Consider the following 10,000-nt stretch of genomic DNA (forward strand, 5'->3'; position numbering starts at 1 on the left):
ACATTGTGGAATAGGCTAAACCTCTCTTAATGTCTTTTTGAGCAAGGGCAAAAGTTGCTCCGAATAATATTGTTATTACTCCTACCAAAGAGATGAAATTCATTATATGAGGGATAACTATGAAAAGAGGAATAAGCCGAGCTACAAGAAAAATGCCCGCAGCTACCATAGTAGCAGCATGTATAAGAGCCGAAATAGGAGTAGGACCCTCCATGGCATCCGGTAACCATACATGAAGGGGAAATTGTGCAGATTTAGCAACTGCACCGGCAAATAATAGAACAGCACAGAAAGTAACAAATAAAAAATTGACTTCATTATTAGAAATCAAGTTATTTAATATTTTGAACAAATCTCTAAATTCGAAACTCCCTGTTATCCAATAAAAGCCTAAAATTCCTAATAATAAACCAAAATCCCCAACACGATTAGTTACAAATGCCTTTTGGCAAGCATTTGCAGCAACAGGCCGTGTGAACCAAAACCCTATTAATAGATATGAACACATTCCTACCAATTCCCAAAAAATATAAATTTGTATCAAATTCGAACTAGTAACTAATCCTAACATAGAAGTACTGAAAAAACTCATATAAGCAAAAAATCTCAAATATCCTTGATCATAAGACATATAATTATCACTATAAATAAGAACCATAATTCCAATAGTAGTAATCAATATTGACATAATAGAAGTAAGCGGGTCGATCAAGTAACCGAATTCTAAAGAAAAATCATTATTTATGATCCAAGACCATACATATTGATAGATAGAACTTCCATTTATTTGCTGAATAGACAGATTGATCGAAAAAAGCATGACTATACTTAACAAAAAAACACTTTGAAAAGCCCACATACGGCGAAGACTCTTTGTTGCCGACGGAAAAAGAAGAAGTCCCGCTCCTATTAACATAGGAACTGGAAGTGGAAGGAAAGGAATTATCCACGCATATTGATATGTCTGTTCCATAAAAAAGTTTTTTTATTCTTAATTGATTGTTTCCGATTTTCCGGATCCTACCCCTTTCAATTTAAAAACAAAAGGGGTCAATAAAAAAATCAAGAAATCTACTAACTTAAAGATATTTTTCGAATTTTATATATTATCTGGGTCTTTCCAAAAGACTTTAAATATTAAAATAAAGAAGTTACAATTGGGCAAATGATATGACCAACTTGCTCATAAAAAGCGAATTTAGTTATTAACTAAGATTTTTCTTAAAAAAAAATGAAAATACTCAATTTCATTATTATTAGATAACTTTATATTCATTTATATTCATAAAGTAAGGATAAAAAATTAAACTCAAAATATTACTTGATTATGATCTAAATGGATATGAATCATAGGATTAACCAAGGTAAAAATTTTGTACTAATCGCGCTTTTTAGTCAGTTTGTTTCAAATCATTAACCAGTTTCATTATAATAATTATTATATATAATAATAATAATTATATAAGATTTTTTTTTTTTTTTTTTCAAAAGAGGGCAAAATAAAATCTAATTTAATAAAAAAAAATCACTAAGACTTTTTTTTAACAAAACGTGTATCTTTTAACAAATTAATTACTTTAATTACTAGTTTGATTCGAATTTGAAAATGGAAATTGGAAGTATTCTTTACTCAAGTTTGACCAATTAATAGAAAAAATTAAAGTTTTCATTAGGCAATGTTTTTTAAAAGGGTTCTTAAACCCTCGGGTGTATTTTTTCTGTATAAATGAAAGAAATGTAGAAAAAAAAGACAGAGCTCAAAAAGGAAGATATTTTTTAGATTCTTTGTCTCACCAAATCAAATTTCTTCAAATTTATATAGTACAACAGGGGATTCTATAGATATAGATGTGAATTATAAAGAACACAAAATAAAGATACGAATCAATTTTAAGTAAGATTTTGGACGATTTTTGCATATCTTTTATCTATATATATTATTATCTAGAGAATAACTCGATAATGAATAGATTCGTTTTACCAATAGATGTCTTTCACATCCAACTATAACAATGAGTAACCTCTCAATTTTAAAATGGCAGTTCCAAAAAAACGTACTTCTATATCAAAAAAGCGTATTCGTAAAAATATTTGGAAAGGTAAGGGATCTTGGGCAGCCTTAAAAGCGTTGTCATTAGGTAAATCTCTTTCTACCGGAAACTCAAAAAGTTTTTTTGTTCGACAAAAAAAAAATAAGTCATAAAATAAAACATTGGAATAATCTGAATAGAAAAATAGGCCCATTTCATTCTTAATAGGAGATTAACAAACCTATTGTTTGTGACTAATCAATATGAACTAGAACTCGCTTTGCCGTTAGGATATGTATAATAAGAATTCTTTGGTTTAGTAGGGATTAGTAAATTATAACAAGCTTTTGAAAAAAGAATAAAGACAAGATACAAAATTTGAGCCTTTTTAGTCTATTTTCTTGTTTTGGGGGTGGGGAGTCCTTTTTCCCCATCAACTTATTTGTTATTTGTCACAATTAAAATAATCGAAGTTTTTCTATATATATAGATATGAAGAAGGGTAAAAAAGAGATCTTTAGTTAAAATAAAAACATCGTTGAAACTTATTTATTTCTTTTTATTTTGAAAATTTTTGTGTAACTTTCCGACTTCTTTTTTATCTGAATTTCTCTGAAGTAATCTATTAGTTTATAATATAAAAATTTCCCGTATATCTGTTTCTTTCAACTCAACCAACAAAAACCTGAAATTCTTTGTCCGAATTAATGTGTCAGTTTTGAGTAATAAAAAGGGGTCTTCTTTTTTGTTCATCGGTTTAATCTTTACTAAAAAATTTGTATTTAGTTGACTCCTTAAATCTCGACGATTGATTACGAATAGGCTATTATGAATTCGAACAAGCCGCTATGGTGAAATCGGTAGACACGCTGCTCTTAGGAAGCAGTGCGAGAGCATCTCGGTTCGAGTCCGAGTGGCGGCAGACCTTCTTCGAAAAGAGATACAATAGATTATAAATTCTAGAATGAATTCAATTCCTGATTTATATTTCAGGATTCCTCCTTTTTAAAATTTTGATGATTTTATATGATATTTTCAACTTTAGAGCATATATTAACTCATATTTCCTTTTCCATCGTTTGCATTGTAATTACAATTCATTTGATAACTTTATTAATCGATGAAATCATAAAACTAAACAATTCGTCAGAAAAGGGAATGATAGCTACTTTTTTATGTATAACCGTATTATTAGTCACTCGTTGTATTTATTCTGGGCATTTACCACTAAGTGATTTATATGAATCATTAATCTTTCTTTCATGGAGTTTATCATTTATTCATATAGTTCCATATTTCAAAAAAAATAAAAGCCATTTAAGCACAATAACTGCGTCAAGTGTTATTTTTACCCAAGGCTTTGCTACTTCGGGTCTTTTAACTGAAATACATCAATCCGCAATATTAGTACCCGCTCTCCAATCCGAGTGGTTAATAATGCACGTAAGTATGATGATATTGGGCTATGCAGCTCTTTTATGTGGATCATTATTATCAGTAGCACTTCTGGTCCTTACATTTCGAAAAAACAGAAATCTTCTTTGTAAGAAGAACCCCCTTTTATTAAAATTAACCGAGGAATTTTCCTTTGGTGAAATACAATACATAAATGAAATAAATAATATTTTTGGAAATGCTTCTTTTTTTTCTGATAACAATTATTACAGGTCCCAATTGATTCAACAGTTGGATTATTGGAGTTATCGTGTGATTAGTCTAGGTTTTATCTTTTTAACTATAGGTATTCTTTCAGGAGCAGTATGGGCTAATGAAGCATGGGGGTCATATTGGAATTGGGACCCAAAGGAAACTTGGGCATTTATTACTTGGATCGTATTTGCGGTTTATTTACATACTAGAACCAATACAAATTTACAGGTTGAAAATTCCGCAATTGTGGCATCTATGGGCTTTCTTATAATTTGGATATGCTATTTTGGGGTCAATCTATTAGGAATAGGGCTACATACTTATGGTTCATTTACGTTAACATCTAATTGAATTCAAGAAAGGTTCTTGCGAATTTTGAAATAGAAAGTTTTTTGTATATAAAAAACTTTATATGAACCAATGAGAACCATGTGAATCAAGTAGTGCGAGGATTCGCATGGTTCTCACAAAGACCAAACATGTCGGGTGTAATTTCTTTTTAACTTAAGAGAGTAAAAAGTATTCTTTTTTTTAATTATCCCAATCCTAGGATTTTTTTATGAAAACTATCTATAAACAAAATTAGATAAAAGAACCTCGACCTTGTCAACTGATAGGGAAAGAACAAAATCAGGGTACATACCAATACCTATTACGGGTATAAAGATAGCGATCGAAACAAATAACTCTCGTGGTCCAGAATCAAAAACATATGAGTTTGGAGCATTAAATAGCTTGTATCCATAGAACATCTGGCGTAACATAGATAATGAATAAATAGGAGTTAATATAATTCCAATTGCCATTACAAAAGTAATTCCTAGTTTTGATATTAAAAGATATTTTTGGCTGGTAATGATTCCAAAAAAAACTATAAATTCTGCAACAAAACCACTCATGCCCGGTAATGCAAGAGAAGCCATTGAAAAGCTGCTGAACATCGTGAATATTTTTGGCATTGGGATAGCTATTCCACCCATTTCGTCGAGATAAACAAGACGTATTCTATCATAACTCGTTCCTGCCAAGAAAAAAAGCGCAGCACCAATAAATCCATGAGAGACTATTTGTAAAATGGCTCCATTGAGTCCCGTATCGTTTATAGAACCAATTCCTATAAGTATGAAACCCATATGAGATACAGAGGAATAGGCTATTCTTTTTTTTAAATTACGTTGGCCAAGAGATGTTGAAGCTGCATATATTATTTGTATTGTGCCTACTATCACCAACCACGGAGAAAATATAGAATGGGCGTGGGATAATAATTCCATATTAATCCGAATCAACCCATACGCTCCCATTTTTAATAAGATTCCGGCTAAAAGCATACAAGTACTGTAATGTGCTTCTCCATGGGTATCTGGTAACCATGTATGTAGAGGTATAATCGGCGATTTGACAGCAAAAGCAATAAAAAATCCAATATATAATATTATTTCCAACGCCACAGGATATGACTGATTAACTAATGTTGCAAAGTTTAATGTCGGCTCAGTAGAACCATATAAACCGACACCCAAAACTCCCATTAAGAGAAAAACGGAACCCCCCGCTGTATATAAAATAAATTTTGTAGCCGAGTAAAGACGTTTCTTTCCCCCCCACATGGATAAAAGTAGATAAACCGGAATTAATTCTAACTCCCACATGATGAAAAACAGTAAAAGGTCTCGAGAAGCAAATAATCCTATTTGACCGCTGTACATTGCTAACATTAGAAAATGAAATAATCGAGAATCTCGAGTAACTGGCCAAGCCGCTAAGGTAGCTAAAGTAGTGATGAATCCCGTTAGTAATATGGGTCCTATAGAAAGTCCATCTATTCCTAATCTCCAATGGAAATCAAAAAAATCGATCCATTTAAAGTCCTCGACTAATTGGATTAATGGATCATCCAATTGAAAGTGATAACAGAATGCATAGGTCGTTAGAAGGAGTTCTAGAATACATATACATATAGTATACCACCTAATTACTCTATTTCCTCTATGGGGAAGAAATAAAATTATGGAGCCTGCGAATATTGGCAAAATTACAATTATTGTTAACCAAGGAAAAAAATTCGTGGTAAAGACAAGATACGCTTGGACCAGAAAAACCCGTGCTCGAAAAATATATGTTATTTTGAGCACGGTCGATAAAAAAAATCAAATGGATTCAAGTAGAGTTTTCTGGAACATATCAATAAGCTAGACCCATACTACGAGTTGTTTCATTCCATAAAGAAACCCGAACACTCAAGAAATCGGTTGGACAGGCGGATTCACATCTCTTACAACCAACACAATCTTCTGTTCTTGGAGCAGAAGCAATTTGTTTAGCTTTACATCCGTCCCAGGGTATCATTTCTAATACGTCAGTGGGGCAGGCTCGGACACATTGAGTGCACCCTATACATGTATCATAAATCTTTACTGAATGTGACATTTGATTTATATATTTTTGAATATCATAAAGTTTCGATATAGTAAACTTATAAATAAAGGGTATATTTAGATACTAGACGAATCAATGAATTATCAGAAAAATTCTAATCAACTTCTGTAGTGGCTCATGAGAGAGGGCTAAAATACTTTGATTTCTTCTATTTGTGTAAACATGATTAAACCCCACGTAGCAGACATGCTGATTTTAATTTCTTTATGAATAGAATTCTTAATAAAATCTTTGGATTTTTATGATTAATACTACTTATTCAACAAGTTTGATTGATTGATACGAGTTGATTTTCTGTTACGATAAATTGATGAAACAATAGCTAGTCCAATAGCTGCTTCAGCGGCTGCAATAGCTATAACAAAAATAGAGAAAATTGATCCTTTTAATTGACGACTATCAAAAAAATCAGAAAATGTTACAAAATTGATATTAACTGCATTCAAAATAAGTTCAAGACACATAAGGGCCCTAACCATATTTCGACTCGTAATCAATCCATAAAGACCAACAGAAAATAAATAGGCACTCAAAACAAGTACATGTTCGAGCATCATTAAAAAACTCCTTATCAATATCGATTCATTTCAATATGAACAAAAATTCAACCGATTTCATTGAATATAATATAACAAATACAAAACAAAATAATTTATTAGTAATAGATCGAACTAAAAGAATTCTCTTTGATATATTAAAAAAAAAAAAAGAAGGGAAATTAATGTGATAACCCCCAACAAAGTTTGATTTGTATTCCGAATTCGAAAGATTTATTATTGACGAGCTACAGTAATCGCACCTATTAACGAAACTAAAAGAATTATTGAAATAAGTTCAAATGGAAGAAAAAAATCTGTTGATAAATGAATCCCAATTTGTTGACTATTACTTATCAAATCTTGCTCTACAATCTGGTTTGATTTTGTAGTCCAAATAATCCCGTACCATGACGTATCTGGAATAGTAGTAATTAGTGAAACAAAAATACTTGTACAAACCATCGACGTAACTCCGTCCCCAACGGTCCAAAGATGAAAATCTTTGTAATATTCGGAACCATTCATGAACATTACAGCAAAAATGATTAAAACATTTATAGCTCCTACGTAAATAAGAAGTTGCGCAGCAGCTACAAAATGGGAGTTTGATAGAATATAGAATAAGGATGTACAAACAAGAACCAATCCTAATGAAAAGGCAGAATAAATTGGATTGGGGAGTAATACCACTCCCAGACCTCCTAATATAAGACCCGATCCCAGAAAGACTAAAAGAAAATCATGTATTGGTCCGGGTAAATCCATTATATATATAAATAGATAAATAAATCGAAATCTTTCATAACTTTAATTGACCTGGCCAGGAAAAAAGAAATCATTTTATCATACTTCTTCATTATTAATTCATTATTAATTGAATTTAATTTGAACAGATGTGGATTTATCTAGATATAGTTATTGCACCTATTTCGTTCTTTATCCGAAAGAATTTTAAAAACTATATATTAATTTCAAATCAAATCAAAAATTTACCACGATTCTCACTAACAAAACCAATCAATCAATAGTTTGGAGTTGTAGTTATTCACCAAGCAAGAGCCTCATTCTTTTCTTTTACATCAAAATGGAGTCTTATTAATTGGGAGTTGCTCTCTTTTTTATTTCATAGGCAAATTCAAAATTGTTCGAGTCGTGTAATCATTAATTATTGACATTGGTAAACGCCCTAAAGCAATTTGATTATAATTCAATTCGTGGCGATCATATGTAGAAAGTTCATATTCTTCAGTCATTGATAAACAATTTGTTGGACAATACTCAACGCAATTACCACAAAATATACAGATTCCGAAATCAATACTGTAATTAAGCAATCGTTTCTTTCTAATATCCTTTTCCAATTTCCAATCTACAACAGGTAGATCTATAGGACATACACGAACACATACTTCACAAGCAATGCATTTATCAAATTCAAAGTGGATTCGGCCGCGGAAACGCTCCGATGTAATCAATTTTTCGTAGGGATATTGAATAGTTACAGGTAAACGACTCGCATGTGATAAAGTAATCATGAAACCTTGGCCGATGTACCTTGCAGCTCGTACTGTTTGTTGACTATAATTCATGAACTCAGTTACCATAGAAAACATATTGTGAATATCTATAAAAAATTTTATGCTTGTTTTGTTTCTTTCTCTTGTTCTTGTTTGAGACAAGTCGTGAAGATAGAATATCATAGTCTTTTACAGTGAAAGAAGTTGGGAAGAAGTTGTTAATAATAGATTGCCGAGAGATATAGGTAAAAGAAATTTCCACCCAAGATTTAAGAGTTGGTCCATTCTTAGCCTTGGTAAAGTCCATCTTGTTGTGATAGCAATGAATAAGAACAAATAAGTTTTAGCCAATGTAATAAAGATACCAATTATTGTTCCAAAGACTCTACCCGCTTTATTTATTTCAAAAAAAAAAGGAAGGGCTATGTGCGGAAGAGAAAGATTCCAACCCCCTAAGTAAAGAACCGTTACAAATAATGAAGAAACTAGTAAATTCAGATACGAAGCAACGTAAAATAAACCAAATTTTATACCTGAATATTCGGTTTGATAACCTGCTACCAATTCTTCTTCTGCTTCTGGTAAATCAAAAGGTAATCTTTCACACTCGGCTAAGGACGAAATTAGAAAAACTATAAACCCTATAGGTTGACGCCACAAATTCCACCCCCAAAAACCATATTTTGACTGCGCTTCAACTATATCAACTGTACTTGAACTGTTAGATAATTATAGTCGACGATAACATTACTGTTCACAACGCTATTACAGAACCGTACATGAGATTGTCATCTCATACGGCTCCTCAAAGGTCAAAAATAAATCTAAGACCCATTTACTATTATTTATCTTGAATTTTTTATCTTGATATGTTTGTAGGATAGAATCCAAATCTATTACAAGGTCCCCAATTAGACAATGGAATTCTGTCTGCTATATATTATTTTTTATTATAAAGTGCTTCTGAATTGATCTTATCTTTTAAAAATTGAAAATTTTTTTGTTGAGTAATAACTTAACCTTTAAATAAAAAGTTTTTTATAGAAATCTCAATAAATATTTCAACCTAGCATTTTTGATTACAAAAAAATGATACATTGCATTAGTTCACGAAACATTAAGAATTATATCTCTCTAAAAAATATCTTTTTTTAGAGTGCAATTGAATTCTTTCGAGTTTATTTTTTTGTTCCTATTCTCCTTTCTCATAAAAAGGTACTTAAACAAAGGAAAGTAAAGGATTACTTCGTTCTTGATAGTTATTTCTTTAATCGGTGGATAGGAACATACTCTGGATCGGAATCTGGGGAGTACTCCTTCATAATTTCTACCAACATAAAGCCCCAATTATAATCCCTTTTATGCTCTATGCAGTATGCACATAAAAATCCTGTTGAATAACTTACATAATCTCTATTACGAATCCTTTGTGTACCTTGGTGTTCCTAACTATCCACTCTTTTTGGTCAAAAGGACCCCGCTCATTAGGGTAATACATGTATGTTAAGAACTAGTAAAATCCCTAGATAGTTGCTCCTTTGAACCCGCTTCAAGCCATGATGACTAATCACTCAATCTTGGGGTAACTTGGGGTAAATAGTATATAACGCTTAGGTTTACTTTCACTTAACTCTTGTACATAGAAAATGAGACTGAATCCTTTTACTGCAAAGTAATAAGCTGTTTTTTTCACTCATATAACTATCTGGTTTAGTTCATCAACCCAAATGATGAATAAAAAATATAGATTCAACTCATGAAATTTCCTTCCTATAAATAAAAGAAATAAGAAATAGAGTCGATTTTATGTCTTAACGAATCACAC

General features: G+C 31.4%; 9 protein-coding genes and 1 non-coding gene across 10 annotated transcripts in view; 3 read left to right on the forward strand and 7 right to left on the reverse strand. All coding sequences in view use genetic code 11, as the record gives it.

Moving 5' to 3' along the window:
- Positions 1–973, reverse strand: part of ndhF (NADH dehydrogenase subunit 5) — a 2,220-nt gene extending 1,247 nt beyond the window's left edge. The window contains exon 1 of the mRNA in view: positions 1–973. This exon is cut by the window's left edge and continues 1,247 nt beyond it. Coding sequence (YP_011069478.1) covers positions 1–973 — 973 coding nt within the window.
- A 1,062-nt stretch (positions 974–2,035) lies between these two features.
- On the forward strand, positions 2,036–2,203 carry rpl32 (ribosomal protein L32). The gene has a single exon. The coding sequence runs from the start codon at positions 2,036–2,038 to the stop codon at positions 2,201–2,203; it is 168 nt and encodes a 55-aa protein (YP_011069479.1).
- Positions 2,204–2,872: 669 nt separating this feature from the next.
- On the forward strand, positions 2,873–2,952 carry trnL-UAG. The gene has a single exon. It is a non-coding gene; the product is annotated as a tRNA-Leu (tRNA).
- A 104-nt stretch (positions 2,953–3,056) lies between these two features.
- ccsA (cytochrome c biogenesis protein) lies at positions 3,057–4,031 on the forward strand. The gene has a single exon. It carries the CDS (start codon positions 3,057–3,059, stop codon positions 4,029–4,031), a length of 975 nt encoding a protein of 324 aa, YP_011069480.1.
- Positions 4,032–4,246: 215 nt separating this feature from the next.
- Positions 4,247–5,749, reverse strand: ndhD (NADH dehydrogenase subunit 4). The gene has a single exon. It carries the CDS (start codon positions 5,747–5,749, stop codon positions 4,247–4,249), a length of 1,503 nt encoding a protein of 500 aa, YP_011069481.1.
- A 115-nt stretch (positions 5,750–5,864) lies between these two features.
- On the reverse strand, positions 5,865–6,110 carry psaC (photosystem I subunit VII). The gene has a single exon. The coding sequence runs from the start codon at positions 6,108–6,110 to the stop codon at positions 5,865–5,867; it is 246 nt and encodes an 81-aa protein (YP_011069482.1).
- Positions 6,111–6,370: 260 nt separating this feature from the next.
- Positions 6,371–6,676, reverse strand: ndhE (NADH dehydrogenase subunit 4L). The gene has a single exon. It carries the CDS (start codon positions 6,674–6,676, stop codon positions 6,371–6,373), a length of 306 nt encoding a protein of 101 aa, YP_011069483.1.
- Positions 6,677–6,892: 216 nt separating this feature from the next.
- On the reverse strand, positions 6,893–7,423 carry ndhG (NADH dehydrogenase subunit 6). Its single transcript has one exon. It carries the CDS (start codon positions 7,421–7,423, stop codon positions 6,893–6,895), a length of 531 nt encoding a protein of 176 aa, YP_011069484.1.
- A 353-nt stretch (positions 7,424–7,776) lies between these two features.
- ndhI (NADH dehydrogenase subunit I) lies at positions 7,777–8,271 on the reverse strand. The gene has a single exon. The coding sequence runs from the start codon at positions 8,269–8,271 to the stop codon at positions 7,777–7,779; it is 495 nt and encodes a 164-aa protein (YP_011069485.1).
- A 93-nt stretch (positions 8,272–8,364) lies between these two features.
- The window catches only part of ndhA (NADH dehydrogenase subunit 1), a 2,189-nt gene continuing 553 nt past the window's right edge, over positions 8,365–10,000 (reverse strand). The window contains exon 2 of the mRNA in view: positions 8,365–8,904. Coding sequence (YP_011069486.1) covers positions 8,365–8,904 — 540 coding nt within the window. The remainder of the gene's footprint in view (positions 8,905–10,000) is intronic.

The sequence above is a fragment of the plastid genome of Daucus carota (assembly GCF_001625215.2).
Source record: "Daucus carota subsp. sativus plastid, complete sequence".
NCBI lineage: Eukaryota > Viridiplantae > Streptophyta > Magnoliopsida > Apiales > Apiaceae > Daucus > Daucus carota.